Below are 24,823 nucleotides of genomic sequence, written 5' to 3'. Positions count from 1 at the left end.
TTACTTTTCATTCATAGTAATCTTTTATTAATAAGAAATCTGGTTAGGGTCTCGTTAGTGTCAAAAATTACTCCCGTAATCTTTGAATGCTTCCCAGACTCGCGACTTTACCATCCGCTCATGTCCATACAGTCCTATTACCTTGATCATTTAGTCTCCACATTTTCTGTTATCATTGTTGTTTGCTTAAATCACCCTTTCATTTATTCACCCTGATTTATTTAGTAAATAAACATATTTAAACGTATGTCGTTGTCTGTGCAGGTTTGTTTTAATGTGGAGAACCGATGGAAACTGTGTAGAAATCACTGCTTCATTTGTGAGATTGAATAAATTGATCTGAAATTGATTAGAATTGATACAAGTTAACCTTGCTTAGTCGAATTTGATTAATTACCTCCGGATTATTCAAATAGATAAAACATCGGAGGTGGTGCCCCATTAACGAGTGTTTTATTAATCGCCAATGATTAATGAATTACATTTATTGGTAGTGTATCTCCTACACTTCAGTGAACTTTCCCCCAGAAAACAGCATCCCTCCCCACGAGTGAGAGAGTCAGACAGTGTCCTCTGTTTACTGATGGTGATTATGTAATTATGTCATTTAGAGCGAAAAACTTAACTTTGTCACTTTCCAGGATGCATGGTGGGTCAGGATCCCAATCACAACACATTATAACAGCATCCATATGATTATAAACAGTCAGCAGGTACATGTTTAGATTAACAGGTGGACACCGGGGGAAACACACTGAAAAAACCACACAGATCTCAACGTCATCATTATGACGTGTACCATCACGCCTCTTTTGGATCCGCAGCACAGGAGTGCTGTTTGTATTGACACACTGGTGCAGCTTTACGCCGGAGCTGCTTGGTTCTGTGTGAGCAAACAAATGCGGAGAATTGGCGAACCTCTGCTGTGGAGATAATGTGGAGTCTCTGTGTGAAAAGGGCTTGTGATTACTATTTTTCCACATGCTAAAAGATAACTCACTACTAACAAAGTTACATTTTGTCTAGGGGAAGGAAGCTGCATGTCATCTTGTTGTTGGTAAGTCAGAAAGTAATTGTAGATCCAGCGTTAACATTGTATAACATTGTGAAGGATGCATCTGTAAAATGGTAATAAACGCCTCACAACCCCTGCGAAATGACTCGTTTTACTGTCAGAATTTGAGCAATTTGGTCCAATACAATTTGGAAAGTCTAGAAGAGCTGCCCGAATAAATTATTTTATCCTCATTCAAGTTAGCTTAGTGCTAAACCGGAAGTTAACCGACTCGGTCGGTGGAAGTCTCAAGTGCGCATGCTCCATGGCACCCCAGCTGGACAGCCACCACCACAATTAAAGTCTGATTCTGTGGAAAACACTGTACACTGTTGGCTGGTTTAATCTAAAGGAATGCGTCATATTCCTTAAGCTCATCACATGTTTGCAGTGTCCCTGCCCTGTATATCTAAAAGTCAACTTTTCATGAGGCCAGAAGAACAGCCTGTTTTTACAATAAATAGTTTACTTAACATCAGAATCAGGAGACTTATCTCAACCCAAATAGGAACACCTGAGTGTTCAGTTTATCACAAACAAAATCGTTGTTAAAAGAAAGTGAGAAGAAATTCCTAGATCCTTTATCCAGATCAGCACCAAAATAATGGGTGCCTGATCTGGGGGCTATTCTGGGCTGAGACCCATCCTCCATCCAAGTTTCATGGAAATCCTTTCAGTAGTTTTTGTGTAATCCTACTGACAAACCAACTAACCAAACAGCTAACAAATGGATACGGATAAAATGATGACCTCCTTGGCAGATGTAACAAAACAACCACTATCAAGTTTGAAAATGGCAGTAAAAGCTAAAAGCAATTAAAAAGGACATTATGAACTAGCATCTCATGGTGATGAATGAGTGAATAATAGTAGAATACAAACTCTTCTTCAAGCCATTTTAAATCCTCTAATTGACCTCAGTGGTGTCTTCACTATTATCTGTCATCCTGTTCCACTGTGATAATCAAGGCATTGATTGTGATAATGGTGACAATAATGGCCAATAAATGGTGGCAGGAGCTAAGAGAAATAGAAGCTAAACTGACAGAGAAACAGCTGTTGAATATGTATGAAGAGCACATCTTTACAAAGCACTGTATGTCCAAAGCACCCTCAGGAGCTCTGAGCCAGGATAAAGCATGTCAGCTAGTAGACAGTCATAGACAGTATGTGCATGTCCTACTATATGTGTCTGTTTATGTGTGTGGTTTTCATAATTGAAAGGTTTTATTTAAAAAACACAGAAACTTGAAAAGCTGGCAGTCTGGCTGAAGTGGAGAGAGGATAGCCCACAGGAACTGGCCTTTAAACAGCTGACTTGGAGGCCAATCAACATTCAGTCACCTGCAGCCAATCACACGCTCACACAGGTAACACAACAGAAGGGCATTCAAGCACAGACGAAATTAAAAACATGCATGAAAATGTTCATACAAGCTCTGGGGTCATAACAACCTATGAACAGAAGCCATTTGATCTAATTTATATATGACTTTGTGCTTTTGAAAACAGGATGGAGCAGACCACAACAAAGGCAAAATGATAACAACTAGATAAGAGCTGAGTGGTGGAAGACATACTATATTTGAAAAATAGTGATGCCACTCAAGGTCTTACATCGAAGATTTTACTTTAGAGCAACATTATGTAACCTTTTTTCCCTTAAAATAACTTCAAATTATTTTACTTGTACATTTTGCTAGTACAGTGTCTTGTAATAGGATGAATGATGTCTCAGCCACTCCACACCCGTATCACTTGTTTTCTGCACTATGTAACTGATCACAGCGTTGCATACATGTTCAAGAACATTGTTGTCACTTATGAGTTTTGTTTGCAGTTAGCACCTACATTATGTCTGACAAATTGTTACAGACCTGGGATTTGTATTTACCAGAGTGGTGTTGCACTCTGCAGAAACTGTGGGGGGCGCCAAATCGCACACAATGCCAATTTCTTCATAATGTTGCTTTAAGTAAAAATACAAAAGTATTATCAGCAAACTGTACTTGTAATATCAAAAACAAAACCCACACATTTGGCATAATGGTCCTTTCCAGAGTGTTATATTATCATATATCTTTTTCCCTCAAATAAATCATGATAAATGCTGCAGGCGTGGACAAATAATGATAAATAAATGCTGGCCCTCAAACACAGTTCTGCAAAAAAACAAAGGGTGGAAAAACTAATGGTGCATCTGTACATCTAAGTATATGTACATTTCTACCACTATAATTGAATATATTAAATATATATTTTTATTTTTAAGTTTTATAATTTTTAATGTTTACGTATTGAAAAGGTCATTGAGGATGCCATACACTGAGATGAATCGAGAATCATTTTGCATTTGAATCGTTAACAGATGAATCATAATCATTTTGTTAGAGCCCAGACCCAAGTCCCCAAGCCTCAGTTTCTCTTTCTCTAAGCATTTCCACATTACAATAGTAATCTACCTGAAACTAAAGTGCGGTGTTTTACCCAGGAAGCCCAGTGTTCAATTAGCCTTTTGCTTTTAGACAGTTTCATATTGAGCCTATGCAAATCCACCCAGACTTTGGAGCAGGGTCACCCTCTGTCTGAACAATCTGTTTTAGTGCCTGTCTCTTTAAGGCCCCCCTCTGGAAAGCCTTATCTGTTCTGATTGGTCAGCTCTCACAAGCCTAAGCAGGCACCAGCCTCGTTTCTGCATCAGCTCTGCTGGTGTTTTTGCATGCCATGCTGAGGGCAGTGATATTTGTGACATCACAACCTTACTGAAGTCCTGAAGGCTCGTTTAAGGTCACAGAATTTAAATACAAGCTGTGTGCATTTCTCTCTGGACTGAGCATTTAGATACTTTAGTATTTGCATAGCATCTAGATCTGCCTTATCATCCCAAAAGACAGGAAAGCTCCCTTTCTAAAATATGGGACCCTTAAGGCAAAGATTTCAAAACTATCTCAAAGGACAACTTTAAGGAGGTTTCCAAACAAACTGAATACAGGGTGTCAGCTGTGGCAATGAGAATGGTAAAAATGTTTCTCCAGTGACAACAGTTCTAAATTAGCTGTAATATGTGTAATAAGTAAGAATACAAACATCTGCAATGCAGCTATTCAGCCAGGCTGTGTGTTCCATGGAAGCACATGTAAACAACAACAATGCTAACTGCCTGCAGCATTTGGCTCACAGACTGCCATCCAACCTCCCTGGCTGAATCTTGTCACCGTGTCTCATTACTGAGACTGCTGTCAACTCCTCTCAGTCCTCTATCTGTCTCAGGTCAACTGTAGAATGCAGTGCAATAACACCAGGAGAGATGCAGGAGAAATTAGAAGATGTAAAAGAAAATAGAATTTGACAGAAAGGAAGTGAGACACATTTAAAAGGATACAGGGATGCAGGGGTGGGGGAGTCACAGTGAAAAGAGAAGAGATGAGTGAGGCCACATAAAAAGAGAAAAGACTAAAGCTCAGAGAACATCTCATAACATGACACATACCTGAAAACTAAAGGACAACCTGCCCCCTCCAGTTTATTTATGAGATAGAATCAAAAGAAAAATAAATGAGGAGAGGAAATAAACAGAAAACTCCAGTCATTGGGTAACCAAGGCAACAGCACCACTCTTCTCTTGGACATAAAAGCAAATCTCAGAAGGGGGGGACCTGTTCCACCAAAAGCAAAGAGACAACACTGAGGTAGTTGTGCTAGCAGAATATGTTATACAGGTAGAAGCCACAGACACCCCAAGGACTCAGTGTTGTACTTGGCAGCAGCAACTCTGAGCCATGCTTCATTAGGGTCCAGTCTTTGCATTAACAGGTAAACCAGACATGGTGGAGCAAGATATTCATTTACTTTCATAGTACTGTTACTTTTGGGATTCCTCTGTGAGCAACAGCAGTGCAGAGGTCATGAATGTTTTTAAGAGAACTGGCTACTGTGTTCTAAGATGGTGTCATATGCTAAATAAGTTTGGTGTCTAAGTTTCTACCACCATGGTGCATTGGTATCCCAGCAAACAACTGAACGTCCGAGAATCTCACTCATGCAATGAATGTGCAGTTCATGACTTGGATTAAATTACCAGTTAATTACTTAATTTTTTAAATGTGTCTAATGATAAGTATTTGAGTTTATTGCAAATCAAAAGGCCATAGAGGGAGAGATAGAGATAGCTTTTCCTAACTATATTAGAATATTAACACTTAACTGTATCATATGAAATAAAATTTCCAAATATAACCCTTAACCAACACATTTTAGCTTTACAAATAGAACATTCCCTAAAAGTGCTGTAAAGGTTTTTCAGCAATAACCTTCAGACAACCCTCAGGGAAAATTTCCTAAAGGCTCTCTGACAGTTAACATTCCCTATAGGTTCTCTGAAGGTTACACAAATTAACCTTGAGAGCCCTCACGGAACATTCCCTATAGGGTCCCTGAAGGCTACACAAAATACCCGTAATAGAACATTTAGGGAACCTTAAGGGGATATTCCCTGATAGTTCTCTAAAGGTTTTTGTAAAATAACCGGACCTACACAAAATACTCCAAATTGTTGAAGTGAAATTTAAAAAAAAAAATGTTTTAAATAATTCTAAAAAATAAAAAACTGAAAAGTGGTGAGTGCATATGTTTTCACCCCCTTTGCTATGAAGCCCCATCCATTACCTTCAGAAGCCACATAATTAGTTAAATAAGATCCACTTGTGGGCAATCTAAGTGTCACATGATCTCAGTATATATGCACCTGTTCTGACAGGCCCCAGAGTCAACACCAGTGCAACACCACTAAGCAAGGGCTACCACCAAGCAAGTGACACCATGAAGACCAAGGAGCTCTCCAAACAGGTCAGAGTTGTGGAGAAGTACAGATCAGGGTTGGCTTATAAAAAAATATCCCAAACTTTGAACATCCCATGTAGCACCATTAAATCCATTATTAGAAAATGGAAAGATAATGCCACTACAACAAACCTGCCAAGAGAGGGCCGCCCACCAAAACTCACGGACCAGGCAAGGAGGGCATTAATCAGAGAAGCAAGCAAGAGGCCAAAGATAACCCTGAAGGAGCTGGGCAGCTCTACTGCAGAGAGGAGTGGTCCTTTGGACAGAGGAGTATCTGTCCATAGGACCACTTTAAGCCGTACACTACACAGAGCTGGGCTTTATGGAAGAGTGGCCAGAAAAAAGTCATTGCTTAAAGAAAAAAATAAGGCAGCATGTTTGGAGTTCACCAAAAGGCATATCGGAGACTCCCCAAACACATGGAAGAAGGTACTCTGGTAAGATGAAACTAAATTTGAACTTTTTGGCCATTAAGAACAACGCTATGTCTGGCGCAAACGTAACACCTCTCATCACGCTGAGAACACCATCCCCACAGTAGAGCATGGTGGTGGCAGCATCATGCTGTGGGGATGTTTTTCATTGGCAGGGACTGGGAAACTGGTCAGAATTGAAGGAAAGATGGATGGCGCTAAAAATACAGAGAAATTATTGAGGGAAACCTGTTTGAGTCTTCCAGAGATTTGAGACTGGGACGGAGGTTCACCTTTCAGTACAAGTTCAGTTCAGGACAATGACCCTAAGCACACTGCTAAAGCAGCACTCCAGTGGTTTAAGGTGAAACAGTTAAATGTCCTGGAGTGGCCCAGTCAAAGCCCAGACCTCAATCCAATTCAGAATCTGTGGTATGATTTAAAGATTGCTGTACACAAGCAGAACCCGTCCAACTTGAAGAAGCTGGAGCAGTTTTGCCGTGAAGAATGGGCAAAAGTTCCAGTTGCTAGATGTGCCAAGCTTGTAGAGACATACCCCAAGACAAACCTTGAGCAGAAATGGATAAGAAAAGGGTCTTTTGAATGGCAAGTTCAGCTTCAAAGCCCTGCCAGATGGTTGTCTCGACAAGAACAAAGTTATTTGCATTTAGGTCTTAATGTGAACTGAGTTACCACTGGATTATGTCTTAAATACCTCTTGCTGGCCAAGCACACAACTGATGCAGAGGGCCCTCCTCCTCCTCACCAAAAACCGAACATGGATAGGTTGCAACAGAGAAGCCTGAAAAACTCTACATGCAACAAAATTTCATCAGCGATAGCTAAATCGGTGGCTACAGCTTGCAGGCCGATTAACATTGTTTAGTTAACCTTTACAAAGTGTAGGTGTTGGACACTACATTGTGTTAGTATTACTAAAGAATTGTTACATTCAGGTCAGTATGCCCATCTGTTGCTGTTGGGCTTGAGTTTGCCATGTTATGCTTTCAGTATTTTTGAGCATGCAGTAGCTTATACTGTACTGAATATTCTGGACAGTATTTGTCATTGTTTTGGATTGTTGTACATTTGCATAAAGCAAGCAAATGTGTCCACTCCCATGTTGATAAGAGTATTAAAACTTGAAAAATATCCCTTTAAGGTACATTTAGAACAGATAAAAAATGTGCGATTACGTACCTTGCGATTATTCGCGAGTTAACTATAGACAATCATGCGATTAAATATTTTGATCAATTGACAGCCTTAATATAAATATATAAATATAAGTATTTGAGTTAATTGCAAATCAATAAGCCATAGAGAAAGAGAGAGAGCTGGAGATAGATATAGAACTATTTTATAACTATATTATAATAATAACACTTCACTGTATGAACTGAAATAAAATTTTCTAATTTAACCTCTAGCCCACGCATTTCAGCTTTACAAATATAACCTTCAGAGCAGTGACGTGCGGTGAGGTTCATGGCTGGTGAGGCACTGACTCCATCAGAATCAGATTTACAAATATAAAAACCCAACAGAGTAGATTATTCACCATTTGACAGCAAGGGCTGGCTCAATTTGTGGCAGCGGCAGCTAGTGGTGGCACTTCCTGCCTTTCACTCCAGTTGCCGGTGTCTGAGGCAGTCACTGCCCTGCCACGGCAACTGCTGCTGTTATGGGCATTTGTTTTATGGGCAGTTGTCAGTGTTGCATTAGACTCGCTGGCAGTAGCATTTCCATTACGTGATTTCAATTTGGTTTTCTTAATTCGGACACACACACACACACACACACACACACATACACACACGCACGCACGCACGCACGCACAGCGGCCCGTAACGTTAGTCTGAAGCAAACCTTTCAGCTCCGGTGTTGGTCTTCCTTTATTTATTACCTCCTGTTTCGATTGAAAGTCCAGTTTAGAAAATTGTTTGAGCTTGGATATGAAATCGTCCATTGTAAATCCAGGCGGGGTGAGAGGGGGAAAAAATATCCCTGCACTTGACTCGCTCGTAACCATGGACTCTAAGATTGTTGTTAGCTCGCTGTCACTTACTCTGCAGCTGCGGAGTAGCGTTTAGAAGTTCTGGGCTCACGAGTGCCCCCTACCTTGAGGCAAGAGAACTGTCTGCCTCACCCAGTGCCTCTTCACTGCCGTTGTAAGATCGCTGAGCACACGAAACAGGTTATACACATATATTATATACATCAGCTAAACTATGGGAAGTCAGGGGGGGCATATATTAAAAGTGTTTGAAACATTTGATTGGCGACATACAGAGAGACAGTGACACGCTCTCATTGCATGGCAGAGCACAGTTTGTGAGGGATTGCGCAATCCAAGGTGAGGCTCAGCTTGCTGCTGCTTCACCGTGCGTCTCTTCCCCGTATTTGAACGGAAATGATTTTTAATAAAAAACAATCTAAATTGTTTAAGTTAAATGGAAAAATAGTTTATAGTTCAAACCATTTGATAAATATAACCATTTAATTTATTTGTTTATTATATATTTTATTTTTTCCATGATGACAGGTGAGGCTCTGCCTCCCCTGCCTCTCCTGACCGCACGTCACTGCTTCAGAGAACCTTAAGGGAATGTTCCTCAAAGGTACTGTAAAGGTTTTTCAAGCAATAACCTTTAGACAACCCTCAGGTTCCCTAAAGTTTTTCTAAAAGTTACACAAATTAAGCTTCCGAGAACCCTCAGGGAAGGTTCTCTTAAGGTTCTCTGAAAGTTACACATTAAAACCTTCTGAGAACCCTCAGGAAACATTCCCTATAGGTTCTCTGAAGGTTACATAAAATACCCTCAGAGGACCTTTTGGGAACGTTCTCTGACAGTTTGACTGTTGACTCTAAAGGTTTTCTTGAGGGAATTTCCCCTGACGGTACTCAAAATAAGGTAATAGGTGTAACCTATTAGGTGTAATTTGTGTAACCTTCAGAGAACCTTCAGGGAACGTTCTTTAAAGGTTGTCTGAAGTTCTTTGAATGTGCAGTTAATGACTTGGATTAAATTACAAGTTAATGACATAATTTTTTTATTTTTTAATTATATATATATATACTGTATATATATGTACACACACACACAAATATAACAAATATATATATATATATATATATATATATATATATATATATATATATATATATATATATATATACTCAAACGTTTTTACCAGTCACCATTTTGCAATTATACTTTTTTTGTAATATTTACGATCACATTTAAAATTCTTACTTATGATTATCCATTTTTAATTCTCTGTATCAGAAAATGTCAATTTTTTTAACTGAGTTAAACTGAACTCAATGTGTGTGCAAACTTGCTCACCTCCACCCAAGCAGCAGTACACTGTAGAATAATTTTAAGTCCTAACTTAGCAGAGTTGGGCAAGTTACTTTCCAAATGCAATATATTACATATTATTAGTTACCTTCATTTTAGATAGATAGATAGATAGATAGATAGATAGATAGAGCATATAGCAGCGGGTACATTCAGGTATATATACAATCAAAATACAAGGTCAAATATAGAAACAATAAACCACTATATACAATAAAATGCTTAAGTAGTTATAAAATAAAATAAAATACTGAGGTTGTAGATGTGCTCTCCGGCTTTCTTCCTCTACTACTGATAATGGCACTTGCGGCAGACTAGTGGCAGCACAGGCGTATTGCTGCCCCCGACAGGTCAGTTGTATAGCACAATTGAATGCTCTCTGTCTTAGAATCTCCTGTCCAAATTGCTAACCCATCGCTCTGGCTTGTGGGTTGATGAAATTCACCTAATTTCCCACCCTGCTTTTGAACATCAGTAAAAACTGCCCTTCCCTAGCACACATCATTGTGACGCATTTTTCTCTTTTGTTTCAGGCATACACCAAGATTTTGGAGTGGATGTAGAAAACACCCTCCCATAATGTTTTTCTTCCATGCAATAACAAAACAGTTATTCGCAAACAGGCCAGAATTTCTTACAAAGTGGTGAGTTTGAGTGGTGATTTGTTTTAATTTTTGAAATATAGTGTTTAAAAAAATTTGGAAAATATATATATAATTTGAACACTGTCCTTAACACTTTAACACAAAAAGTCTATGGGAGTTAACTGATAGAATTCTAATGATACAAAGAATCATTCTTAAGGGGTTTGTGATACTCAGAAAACTGTATCACTTAAAAGCCACTCCTTTTGGAATGATTATATTCGCAAACAGTGTGTGTCATGTGATCTTGCAATACCAAAGGTGGCCACCGTGACAAAATCAACTCAAATTCACATATCCCTCCTTCTCTGGCCCACTTACCCCCAGGAGAACTATATGAGGGCCCTATGTTATGAGGGCTCTATCCAGAGCCAACAAGGCTGTCTTTCAGGAAGGATTCATTCACTCAAAAAATCTTGCTGATTATAATCCAGGCAGCAATTATGTATCCCATCACAATGTAAATGGGAAAACAAGTACTCACATTTAACAACTTGTCTGCTCACGAGGGTCTTACCTGCATTATCCTTCAAGGTAAAATTTGGATTGGCTGGATGCTCAGCAGGCACATAGAAGGAAAACTTTCCATTTGCAAAGTTGTCTAGATCTGCTGCTCGGATGGTCTGAATCACCTGGATGGAGATGAACAGAAGAGATGTAAAATAATTAAAAACAACGGCCAATGAGAAGACAAGAACTGCAGGGAAGAATGTGTACAGACATGTAGATAAGTGAGGGAACTAAACAAGATAAAGAAACAAATAGGCTGCAATAAGTGTTTACTGTATTTTCACAGACTGGCAACTCAGTGTAGTGTTCAGAATGCAAGTACTATTACAGGAGAAACATTCAGGACTAAAGATGAGTTTACTTGTCTTTATGCAACACAAGATTGTAAAATAAAACTCAGCACCGTTACACCTGCATTCACAATGGTAAAATTTGACTTATTATTTGATTTGTAGGTATTCCTCCCCTGTGTCTAATTACTGTCAGTTGATAAAGCCCATTAAACAGAGTCAATATAAACAGATTAAAATATAATATGCAATAAACATTATACATAAAATTTAATATAGAGTTTTGAACATGTGTTACATGTCCCTTATGGGCTACATTGTGTGTTTTTCTCTGAACAGAGCAAATTAATAAATGTATTATTTTGTACCCCACAGGGTTGTGTGCTCAGCCCCCTCCTGTTCACACTTTACTCCCTTGACTGCACTGCCAGACATCAAGAGAATTCTATTGTGAACAACAATGAGAGCTCATATCGTGAGGAAATCAAGTGTACAGAGAACAATCTACTGCTCAACATAAGCAAAACCAAGGAGCTGTTCGTTTTAGAAAAGCGAACACAAAGACACACAACCCTGTCTACATCCGTGGTACTAAGGTGGAGCAGGTGAACAGTTATAGGTTCCTGGGAATCAACATCAGAGAACCTGTCATAGTCATCACACATTTCCACCGTGGTAAAAACAAAAAAAAAAGGCTCTACTTATTGAGGAAACATAAGAAGGCGTAATTCTTGTGCCAAGGTCTTGTCAACTTTTACAGAGGAGGAAAAGAAAGCATTCTAACCAGAAACATCACAAACTGGCATGGTTTGTGCACAGCCCAGAACAGAAAGGCAATGGGTGATTAAAACCGCCCAGAACATCACTGGTAACCGACTACCGCATCAGTGACATCAGTTAAGTCAGATGTCTGCACAGAGCCCAAGGGATACCAAAACACAACACCCACCCAGCCACAATCTTTTCACCCTGCTGCTGTCTGGCGAAAAATACAGAAGTATCCACAGCCGTACTACCAGACTACAGAGTGTCATAGTTTGTTGATTTGTTATTTCCTATTTTATTTTGAAGTTAAATCCTGCTGTGTCATGTCTTACTTTCTACTTCCTCTCTTTGTCCGTTTTCCTGCCTTTGTGAGTAGCCCCATTCAAACTGCCCTTTCAGTGTGGGAATCATGTGCCAATACTCCGCATCACCGTCTGTGTGAAAGTTACAGATGCAGAGAGGGGGGACAGTTTTGCTGTGGCTCTGATCTGCCTCTGGAAGTAGTATCAGAGCTGCAGCAGAGGTGAGCTGGTGTCTGTGTGAATGGAAAAGCCGGAGGCACGGATCAGGGGTGTGTCAATCTGATGGTGTTCACAGTCTGACAACTAAACAGATCATTCACATTTCTGCCCGAAAAACAACGTCTTTTCCCTGCAGCAGAGCCAGAGCCAGCCAGGAACACATGCCTATTGCCTCTGACTCTTGGTGTTGAGGCCCTGTTTATTCTTGTTAACTCTTTCCATCTGCAAAAAGACTATTCACAGGAAGAAAGCGCCTTTCAGTCTGCCACCTTATCACCTGGCAGAGAGGACAGTGTTTTCTCTGACCATAAAGCCTTCAGATGAAGACCCTTTTTAATTAATTTACAACCTACACTCCCATTTGGACTTTCTCCCCCCTCCAAAACAGACAAATTCTTCTCTCACAGGTCAATGCGAGTCCAGCATGGAGTCATCTACTCTCTCCACATCAGGAGGGACAGGAACTATTTTGTGACAAGGATGTGTTAATATCAGATGTCTTTGCAATTGCAAATTAGGTAACGACGTCTGATGTCTCTCTCTCTCACCCTCTCTGCCTTTATGACTTCCAATCTACAAACACTCTCCAGAGTGAAAAGGACACTGGAAACCTCCTGATTTGTTGATCTAATCCTCCTCTGTCTTTTGTTATTCACGACACATCTGGTCTCACTATCTGTGGGACATTCCAGTCAAATGGTCTCTGTATTCTTCCAGATTTCAGACCAGTTCTAATTAACCATTAAACCAGGATTTAATTTTTTTAATGTTAACATATTTGGAATCAGTGAAAGAAGGTCATATAAATGACTTTTCCCAAGTTTTTCTAAGATGAAGTTTTGCTGAGAAATCATTTTTTGTGTTTAATGTGCCTGTGTTCGGTGGAGCCACAGCGCCTCCTGACGGTGAGTCCTGGTACAGTTGGACGAGCTGTTAAAGAAATATTCTGTTTAACATGTTTATTGGTATCACCAGTAAATGTCTCTGATATGTTTTTGTTTTTAACAAGTATTAAGCTAGAGCTAGGAGAAATATATATAAGTGATCAATTCTACCAGTTCTACTGTATATTCGAGTGTGTTTTTATGCTTTAAACCAGTTTTAATTATTTTTTTAATGTTCAGTGATTTTAATCATGTCATATTATTTTGTTGTTAGACAAAGTCCATCTATTGAGCCATGGGGAAACTGTGTAAAAGGTGAAGCACGATCTCGAAACATTAAATCGATAGTTTAAGTTTAATTAAGTTTTGTGAGTGTAGGCTTATGGTATCGTCTACAGTGTGAACGCTGTCAGCCTGCCCCTCTGGTCCCGCCTGCCACTCGGCACCACACAACTGAGAGACGCTCTCTCTCACTCTCTTCTTTTTAATTTTTCAACCCTTTATTTTACTCTACTTTGCGACAAGCTCCTAGGCAGCAATCTCCGCAGAATCAACCACGTGTTGATCTTTTTCTCAATTTTTATAATCTGCGGTAGTCTATTGATGCACATTCTCTAATTGCTTTTATTTGTGATTCTTTTAAATATATCATTAAGTATCACAATCTTATTCAGTGGAAGCGAATTCAGTTTAAGTTATCTTGTCTTAAGTAACAACGGAAGATTCGCCAGGCCAGCGATTCATCCTTTAGTTATTTTATTCAAGTAATTGAATTAATTCACAAATCAGAGCTTAAAGAACCACCACTCTGCAACGAAGAAGAACACCTTTATTAAGACCATCATCAGTGATAAAGACTTGCAGTAACTGGCTGCCTCAACAAACCGTGCAAGCGGTTTGCAACGACAGAAAGACTTTGTGCCAAGCTAAGACCGACTCTGCCTCCTACGATCCCGAGCAGTGCCGTTTCGCTGGGCAGCGGACCAAGATATGAATACCGGAGAAGAGACCCGAAATCGCGGACCTCCACTCTCCAAACAAAGTAGGACAAAGTTATCCCGCACATTACTGGTTGCACACATGAGATGGTTGGTGTCATTTTTAGCTTCTGGTTCTTAATTTTAGCTTAAGAGAAGTTCGATTAGGGTCTCGTTAATATTAAAAATTACTCTCGTAATATTTGATTAATTACCTCTCCCGAATCACGACTTCACCATTGTATATCTTCACATAACCCCATTAATTTGATCATTATAGTCTCCACATTGTCTGTTAACTTTTGTTGTTCATATAAAATGCCATTTCATTTATTCCATTATATAGTAAATAAACCTATTTAACCGTATGTCGTTGTATATGCAGGTTTCTTTTTATGTGGAGAACCGATGGATCTGTGTAGAATTCACTAATTCATTTATGAGATTGAATAAATTGATCTGAAATTGATTAGAATTGATACAAGTTAACCTTGTCCAGTCAAATTTGATTAATTACCTCCGGATTATTCAAATAGATAAAACAACGGAGGTGGTGCCCCATTAACGAGTGTTTTATTAATCGCCAGTGATTAATAAATTACATTATTACTAGTGTATCTCCTACATGATTAAGAGCAAAAAACTTTGCAAAAGACATAGCTCACCATGTCTTTATTGCATTCCACTATTGTGTTGTTGTAGGATTAGGGTCACTGTCTCTGGCAACTTGTATTGAAAAAAATCACTGCCACTGCCCTCCCGACAGAGACTGTAGTGAACTTTTCCCCAGAAAACAGCATCCCTCCCTGTGAGTGCTGTTTACTGATGGTGATTATGTAATTTAGAGTGAAAAACTTCTCTTTGACACTTCACATCAACAGCATCCATATGATTATAAACAGTTGGCGGATTCATGTTCAGATTTACAGGTGGACACCGGGGGAAACACATTGAAAAAACACAGATCTCAACGTCATGATCTGTACCGTCATGCCTCTTTGGATCCGCAGCCCCGGCATGCTGCATGAATTGACACACTTTATCCCGGAGCTGCTTGGTTCAGTGTGAACAAACAAAGTCGGAGAAATGGTGAGCCTTTGCTGCGCCGATAATGCGGAGTCTCTGTGTGAAGGTGCTACTGTCTGCCCCTCCCTGATTTGTTTCACCTGTGTCCAATTACCCCTACCTCCTTTGTGTGTATATAGTCTGTGTGCTCCCTGCTCTCTTTGCCAGTTTGTCTGTTTAGTTTTCTTGGGTCTGTTCCTGTGTGTCCTGTTACCATCTCCCTGTGATATGTTTCTGGCTTTTCCTTCCTGGCTTTTTCTTCCTGATTCCCGTGTTATTCCTGGTTTGTACTCCTGCCTTTTGGTTTTGTACTTTGCACAGTCTCAGCCTCCAGCCAAACCTGCTGAAAACCAGCCTGAGCTCCCTTATATAAGGCTTAGCCTCCAGCCAGTGTCTGCGCCAGTAAGCCATCATCCCGCTAGCCCCAAGCCAGAGACAGATCCTGGACTGGCTAGTCTCCAGCCTGGTGACACCTCCCGCTGACATCTTGCCTCTCTGCCGCCCAGCTGCTTGTCTTCACCACTGCCCAGTGCCCCAGAGCCAAGCCTGCCCCAGCCATCGTCGCGGTCTTAGCAGTCGCCACTTCAGTCTCTGGGTTGGCCGACACCTCTGCTGTCCCAGGCGGCCCATCTGACACCTGCCAGTAGTTTCCCTTCGGTGGCCTGGCTGACACCTGTTTTAGCCCCTCGGTTGGCGGAACAGCCAACTCCTGTTCACTGTTCCTTGGTCGGCAGCACGGCTGACTCCAGTTCCTGTTCTTGGTTGGCCGCACGACCGACTCCTGTTCCTGCTCCTCGGTCAGTGGCACGCCAGTTCCTGTTCCTGCCCCTCATCCCGACCTCCTGGTCACCCCCAGACTTGCTCTGCCCTTTGCCACTGCCTCCTGGTCGTGCACGCGAGTCTCCCTCACAGCCGATTGCACTACAGAAGCCATGCCAGACAAGATGAATGAGACTCGCGATAGATACACACCGGTATTTACATCCTGCTGTGAGTTTCAAAGTTTCAAATCACTAGTGCAAGCAGATCCCTCTTGTGTTTGTGTGTTGCTCGGTCGCTCACAGCAGGATGTAAATACCGGTGTGTATCTATCGTGAGTCTCGTTCATCTGGTCCGGCGCAGCTTCCGTAGTGCAAACGCTGTGAGGGAGACTCGTGTGAACGCGGAGCGTGCCTCCAGGCAGATATAGCATAGTGACTGTTTAGGCTAAAAAAATGTACTAAATGACGTCGTTTCGAGTAAACTCTGGATGTCGCCACTTCAGGACACTTGGATTGCAGCAGACGAGCAGTATGGAGGAGTTTTTGTGTAGTTTTATGGACCTTTTCGTCTCGGACGCCATTGATGCCCGTTATATGGATTTTTGCTGCAGGAGGGTACCCCTGCGGGTCTCCAGCTGCACTTTGAGGAATAAGAAACTACACCGGACTTCTCATCAGCATGAGGGTGAGTCGATAATGACTGAATTTCGTTCTAGAGTGAACTATTCCTTTAAGTGTGCTTTGTATAACAGCACACATTATTCCACAAGTATAATTGGGATCTGCTTTAACGTCTGCTTTTTCTATTGCCTGGTCTCTTTTGGGATAAAGGTTAATGTTCGTTATAATGGAATGGTACATGCTGGACACGCTGAAAGCTGAATTTCCGTAAAGCTCAACACAAGCAAAAAATGTCAGCTTCAGCAGGCATGAGCTGGCTGCAGGTGATTTCAATAACCTGAGGGTTTCACACACAAATTGACATAAGAAGCAGTCTGAATGATGATAACTGTCCCAGCTTATGTTCTGACTTAACTTTTGAACTGAATCTTCTCAGTTCGACCTCAAATCTGAATAAAGCTCCTTGTGGCTTCTGTTTCCATATAATATAAGCAGAGGTAGGATGGTTACTCACCTACTGTAATAAATTACAGATTGCCTTTATATCATTCCAAGTGGTAACACAATCCCTAACCCTCCCCTAAAATAGATCATTGTTATGAACATCATCCTAATTTATTAACAGTAATAATAACTTGAGCTGTAATCCATTCCAGTTTACAGCCTGCAATGTTAATCACATTTCACTACAGGCCACAGAATGTTTCTCAAGATCAAACAGGCAAAAAAACAAAAAAAAAAACAAGTGGAAATTCACACTGTTGAAGTGTATTCTGAGCCTTCAGGCTTGTAAATGCCTCTCGTCTCCATGCGCTTAACACAGTAAACAAGAAATGAGTATTAAATGTACTGTATGCCCCCAAACCTAAACAGCCAGTCTCATCGTTTGGCAATCAATTATGCAAATGTAGTAGTCCCCAAATGCAGCAGCAAAAAAATTGTCACGCCAGGAGTGACGTGCCCTGCATGAAAACTTCTCAGCATCAATTCACTACAATGCCAGCAAGATGAAAAAAGAGTCCTCTTTCCACATTGACTGTGCTAGCATGTGTTGTCTGTTGCCTGAAGCCAAGATTAGTGATTAGTGATTACACACTCGTACATACACACAAAACACACACACTTGAGCTTAAATTTGCATAAAAACCAAAGAGAGTAAGTGGTGGATGGATAATAAGAGAGAGTCGTATACGTATAAGACATTGGGAGTGTGTGTGATGTGTGATTTATGCGTGAATGTACATATGAGGACAGCCGTTGCTGTGATGTAGATCCATTCCTTGCTGCTTCACTCAAAGAAAAAAAATGTGTTTTATTATCCCTGGTTCAGAATTGGCCCTGCTGTGGAGCAGAAAGGCTGGCAGTGTGGTGATGGAAGGGGGATGAGAGGGGAGATAGGGGAGGCAGTGAGGCAGGCCCGTGTTTGGGTTTAATATGATCGTCTCTGCTGCTATCTGGTCGAGCAGCGGAAGCATCAGCGTGCTCTGCAGTCTGAATAATTTATGTGTTCAAGAAGCTGCAGAGCCTGCAGCTCAGCTGATAAATCCCCCACTGATGGTGTCAGACACACAACAAAAAGGCTACAGATCAACATGAACATATGTGCGTGCCAGCATGTGTGTGTGTGTATGAGCAAGAGAGTCAAAGAGAGGATGAGTGTGTTTTCAAGCATATTTTCAGCAGTGTGTATATTTGTCTTTGTGTTTGAGAATTGAACATGAGGTTATGTTCACATGAGTCAGCATGGCTTTTACTATTACTATTACTATGTTTCAATATATTTAATGATATTTGACAACTGTCAGACAACAACAGGACTAAATATTGAAGAGTAAACCTTAGTCGGTTAATGTAGAGACCGTCAATGACTGTTGTCACTAGTCGGCCCTTGTAGGTGGCTTTTCGACGGACTGAGCATGTTTAATCTGCGAACGTCAGTGAGAGAAATCACTCTGATTGACAGTTCAGCTTAACCAATCAGTGCATGAAAAGAGAAAGTAAAAAAAAAGGGAAAGACTGTAGAATACTTCAGTCCATCAGTGTAGTATCCATGATTTCCCCCATTTACTGGGGTTTCTCCTAATTTTTTGCCTCCGCCTCTTCGGCAGTATCATTTGCAACTTTTTCACAGAAATAATCTTGATTGCAGGTGGCTATATTAGCAAGAGTGGTGTGAAAATTACAGGCAAATGGTGCATTATCATAACAATGGGGTGTAACAGTCAGCTTTCATCACCATTAGCTCTTTAATGTTGGATTTAATTTGATAGGATGTCTCTTGTACCTTCAGATGTACTGAGCGAGCAGTACTCAAACTGTAGGTATAAGCATTCTGCTACTGTGTCTTGAACCTAAATCTTAAAAGAATTTCTGTGATGTCCATTGTTTATCAATCCCTGATTTTGTATACTTAATGGATAAGTTTAGTGGTTCATGGTTCTAACAATTGAGCGGCCTGCATGTAGACCAAGCCCAACATGCAGCCTCCTTACACTAACAAAGCCTGGTAAATAAAGAAAAGTGCATCAACCCTGCTGTCCAGTAGGTGGCACCTTGTTGCCACAGTCCCAGGTTTGAAAACTCCCTTCTCCCGTTGTCTGAGAGCACCTGATTGCATTGTCAGTTCTGCGCAACAGCCGGACGCATGAAGAACCATAAAAACAGCTGCACGCCCTAACTAAAAAGCAGTCCCATCGTAACGTGCTGCTGGTAGTATCAGCTTTCGTCTGTGCAGCTATTACTCAAAGGGAGCAACCAAATGTTTGGATCATACCTTGCCTACGCCGCAGTCTTTAACCTCGCTGGACGAGCCAAGACTGTCCCATGTTTACCAAACACGTTGCAGATCCAGAGGAGAGCTGCGCAACCCAGCCTTTCTCATCCCTGCAGAAGGATTTCCCCTAAGAAAACGCCTGCTTTGCCCTGTTTTCTCCGCCCACGTCGACTCTGCTGTTTCCTCTGCTACAACATGGAGAACAGCCACCGTCAGCCCGGTCGCAGGACGCTGTAGCCAGCCAACACCTTTTATTCATTCCGAGGGAGGGAGCTGGATTAAGGAGGAGACGGAAACACACGCTAGCCACCAGGAGTGCGGTCCCAAGTGGGGCTTATTTAGTGTCTGTGCAGATACTAGAAATTAGCGTGTATTGTTTGCTTTTTTTGTATTTGTGAGTGTTTGTGGACCGCAGAGTCCTTTCTGTTGCTAGTTATACACTGTAAAACATTGTGCTTGTTGCTTGCTTTTCTTTGTGCTCATCACAAGCTGATTCGACCCTCTCCACTCTGTGGAGCTAAGTGTTAGCTTTGCCGCTGTGTGAGCGTACAATAAGCCACGTTTCTATCAAGGATCAGCCAAAGGTGAGTCCAGCCTGAGTTTGTTCACCAGCCGCTGAGTGACAGGAAGGTCAGTATTGTCTCTCCACGGCTATTTCTCCCTCCATGCTGCACTCCCAGAGTTAGCTCTCTTTCTCTTTCTCTCTCTCTCTCTCTCTCTCTCCACTAACTTACATGCATACTTTCGGGTAAACGCACACACATATTCTCATAAGCGGTTTGTTGAAAACTGATCGTTAACGACCCCACTATATCATCAGACGTGTGTCAAGTTAGCACGTACACCAAATTCAGAACATCAGAGTGTAGCTCTGTCCAAACCACTGTGATTGTGTGCACATGATGGACACTGTTCCGCCATTGTTTGTTCAAGCCTCGTGCGACACCTCCATTGTCTTTAGCGTGACTTGGCCACGTCTTGAACACTCCGTGACTTCCTCTTCCAAGAGATCGTGTCGGGCATCTTGGCGCTCTCTCTCCGCCATCTTGTCTCTCTCTCTCTCTCTACGTCTGCCATCTTGTCTCTCTCTCTCCGCCATCTTGTCTCTCTCTCTCTCTCTACGTCTGCCATCTTGTGTCTCTCTCTCTCTCTCTCTCTCTCTTTGTCTCTCTGACACACACACACATGCTTGTGAAAACAAATATTTACATTTAAAGTGAACACTTCTTTTGAGACTGCTGTCAGTCTGGTTGTTGGTCCCTGATTCCAGGGTGGTGCTCCGTTTTATTGATTTAATTAATAATTGTATTATTAATATTAATAATTACTATTTGTAATTATTAATTGCTAATAACCACACCTGCTATATCTTTGTTCCACAACACAACAAATCCTATAAAAGGAGCCAAAACTAACAATGTGTCAGTCTGTCTATACTGACTTCCCCACACTGTCTCCACCACTCTGCCTCAAGCACATTGGTGCCTTCTGCAGATCATTTAAACTATTACATATTGCATAGTCAATTTTATTTTTAAAATGGCTAAGCCATTACCGAAAACAGGCTGTCGCAGTTTTTAAGAAACCCTAGGTATAGTAACCCTACGTATAGTACGTATATAGTAGTAGTAACCAGGAGGAACTGTTCAACTGTTGAGGACTAGGTGCTCTCAGGAGAACACTGAACAAACACTGCATTGTGGTATTCCACAACCCCAGACACCAAAAGTTGCACACTTGCTGTAGTTACATGACTAATATTTTTGGGAGCTGACTTATATGGAAAATTTTGGTGGAATACTGCATGTGGGCTACATTATCCATGACTTATTCTATATGATTGCAAATGGTCATTCAAACAGCGTTCATCAACTACTTTCATTAACAGAGGTGAATGTTCTATCAATCCTGACCAAGTTGGCGCATGTGGCTTGATCTCTTGTTTGGTGATGACATGTCTTCTACTTTTATGTTGTAGCTGTTACAGTAGTTGAGGAGAATTTAAGGCATAGCAATGTTTTTCCATCCATCTATTTTAATGGCCATATTCAATTTGTGTATTAAAACTTGAGTGGAAATGCCAGAAATTAGAAAAAAAAAAAAAAAGTTGAAATATTGCAGTAAATGTTTTCATGTTTGGTTAATTGTCTGTGTATTAAGAAAAGAAAATACGATTAAGTGCAGCAAAGACAGGCTTAGCCAATAAATCATGATGTACATGAATGTGTAGCGGACACAGCTCAGCCCATTACATTCCACAACAAGGTCATTTTAGGTACACAGTCTGTCTTCAACAAACAGCCACAAAACTATTATTGTGATGCTATCCAGACTGGGGTGGTTGCCCACTCCCAAGCAACTACAGCTTTTAACATCTCAAACTGATTTATAAAGGAGGCCTGGTGAGATTATCAGGGCCAAAGGGACAAATGACACTACCACATGACGGAGATGGGGTCTGTTTGGGAATAATCAGACCTCATCTTTGATTGGTATTGACTGTTTGTTTTAATGGCTGTGGACATCAACATAAAACAGACTGTAAGTAACACTCCAGTGTGAAACCCCCTTTCTGTAACAGCCCTGACACACACACAGGGATTTTGAAAACCCCCCTTTTCCAACTGGGGACCCTGGCAGATTACAAGAGGGATCATAAATCTGCCTGCATACCAAGTTGACTGCACATTAAATGCTTCTACCTTTGCAGCACACTGTAAAGTAATTTTATTCATTTGCCTTTATGCTCATCACATTCAGTCAAAATTCTTGTTCAAGATAAAGAAAATTCCAGAGTTCTAACACTTTCCAAGCCTGTGTTATTCATTTAAGGTTTATGCTGCATTTCTAACGTGTGACAATACTGCCATCTACCAATCATATATGGTTAATTGTTTCTATATTAATACATATCTAGACTAAATAACAAGTAAAAATTCTTATTACAGTTAATGAACAGTTTCCTCCAAAGATAAAAACGACTGGAAACATGAGTTTTGTTTTATTCCTTCCTTCTCCTTTTTTCTCTCTATTGCTTCTTTTCTTTTTGGCTATTCTCTCACTTTCGTTTGTTCCCATATACTCATTTTTGTCTTGTTGTTCTGCACACTAGTTTCCGTACTTAATATGGCAGCCAAGTTTCAACGCTGACTGAGTCTTTTATAACTTTGTTACAAGTTTATACAACCTTGTAGATTTTTTTCCTGAAGACATTGAAAGTTAGTTTTTTTTCCATCGATCCGCCTGAGAGAGAGATCCAGACAGTCTGCCCTGTCCTATGCCTCCACAACTCAGCTTTTTCTAGTGGAAAAGTCTGCTGGCCGACTTCCACCGCTGAATCACTGCAGGAAAGATACCCGGTAGATCTCGCCGTGAAGAGGTTTCCGACCACCACATCCAGTGCTGTGGGTTCCGACCAAGCTCAACGCCTGCCTTGCCACCGCAGCTCAAAGTAGGCACAAACCATCTTCTTAAACTGGTCATGACTGGGTTGATGTCAAAAAAATTATAATTTAAAATAATAAAAACAATAATAATCTTACCGACAGTAATTCGACCTCCAAATTTCACATCTCCCTTCAATATTAGTCTCTAGAATCTGTATTGAACAGATTATTTAATGCTCATTTATTTATTTCATCATTACCTGTTCATCATTCCAATTTACTATCATACATTTTGATTGCTTGTATACGTTAAATATTCATGTTTGAAAAACACTTCATTTCAGTCATTGGATTAGTATTTAATCAATTAATAAATATTTTCATTTAGACCCAGTCGTTGTTCTGTGTATTCCTTTGTAGTGGAAAACGGAGATCAAATTAATTGAGAAGTCACACTTTTGGAAATTTGACTGATAATGCAATAGATTATTGATTTCATTTCATTTTTCCTCTTTGGAGGTGGTGCCCCCAAAACGAGTGCAAAACCTTTGAGATTCCCCCACAAATGCATTTGACTTTGACATCACTCAAGCCTGACGAGATTAAAATATCTGAACTGCGTGGAGCAATGAGCAGACTGTAATCTTCTTCAAATTAATATCAAACAATCCAAAATGCCATATTTTTTTACCCACATAAATATTTTTTCTCCACCATATTTTTCTTGAGGTTGGACTGGAACTCTTTTAATTACACCATCTGTGCCTTCCTCCCCTACAATGGTGTAATGGCAACCAACTGGAGAAATGTAGCTACCAGCTGTTTATCTTGATGCACCCAAACCATAATATTTGCATAACTGTAATGAATTGAAAGGCACGTTAGCATGTTCTTGAAATTTGGACAGTTGCTCTACATTTGTATAGAAACTTGGCTAACATGTAACACTAACCCTACCATGTTCAACATTCATTTATTTGTCATTCTACAACACAGGGTTGTACAATGAAATGCAAGTTGTAGTCCCATCAGTTCCAAGAAAAATTTTTTTTTATGATGTTGAGGTTGAGGTCAGGAGTCTCACAGCCTGAGGAAGGAAGCAGCTCTTCAGTCTGGAGGTATGTCAGTGGATACTTCTCTATCCTTTGCCAGATGGCAGCAGGGTGAACAGACTGTGGCTGGGTGGGTGTTGTCTTTTAGTATCTTTGGGCTCTGTGCAGACATCTCACTTCACTAATGTCACTGATGCTCTATAGATGGGTACCGATGATGTTCTGGGTGGTTTGATTCACCCGCTGTAGAGCCTTCTGTCCTGTCCTGCATGAACCATGCCAGTTTGTCATGTTTCCAGTAAAAATGCTTTCTATCCTATTTCACATTTCTTTTAAATATAATAATAATAAGAAAAGCATTTACTTTGTATATGACATTCAGCTTTATACTATGCTGTCTGTTCCTGTTGATTTGAGACACTGTGGTACATTTGATTTGATTTCCTAGAGGCTTCAATGAACAGAAATGCCACAAGTTTGTGAATTTTTGAGGTCAGCTTTTTGAAGCCACCTCACAATAGGTGATGGAACTTGGACGCAAATGGATTTCTGAACTTTTTAGATTTTTGTTTTTTCCATTCACCAACTTCTAAGCATCATCATCCAGTTACAGCAGCAGTTGCAAACCAAACACACGCAGAGAGTTTTTCTTTTTTTTCTCCTAAACACAAGCATCAGTAACCCACCTGTCCAGTTTTGGTGCTCTCACACACTATGATGGCGTTGTTGCCCCCAGAGATGGTTGGAATGTTGTCATTGACATCCAGAACCTGGATGGTGACTGGGACGTGACTCACCAAACGAGGGTTATCTGAAAATGGACACAAGAGACAGCTTTAAGTGTGTTTGTTTTAGTTTTTTTTTAGTTTTTTTATTTAATCTGTAACTAGGTTGAGTTGA

General features: G+C 40.6%; 1 protein-coding gene across 1 annotated transcript in view; it reads right to left on the bottom strand.

The window, feature by feature from the left end:
• Positions 1–24,823, bottom strand: part of LOC141016475 (cadherin-18-like) — a 165,690-nt gene that overhangs the window by 6,407 nt on the left and 134,460 nt on the right. Inside the window, exons 8-9 of the mRNA XM_073490861.1 lie at positions 24,610–24,734; positions 10,836–10,950 (exon numbers count right to left, since the gene is read on the bottom strand). Coding sequence (XP_073346962.1) covers positions 10,836–10,950; positions 24,610–24,734 — 240 coding nt within the window. The remainder of the gene's footprint in view (positions 1–10,835; positions 10,951–24,609; positions 24,735–24,823) is intronic.

The sequence above is a fragment of the Pagrus major genome, chromosome 21, assembly GCF_040436345.1.
Source record: "Pagrus major chromosome 21, Pma_NU_1.0".
Classification (NCBI taxonomy): Eukaryota; Metazoa; Chordata; class Actinopteri; order Spariformes; family Sparidae; genus Pagrus; species Pagrus major.
Note: the sequence above shows the minus strand (reverse complement) of the source record. Positions and strands in the feature narration are given on the sequence as shown.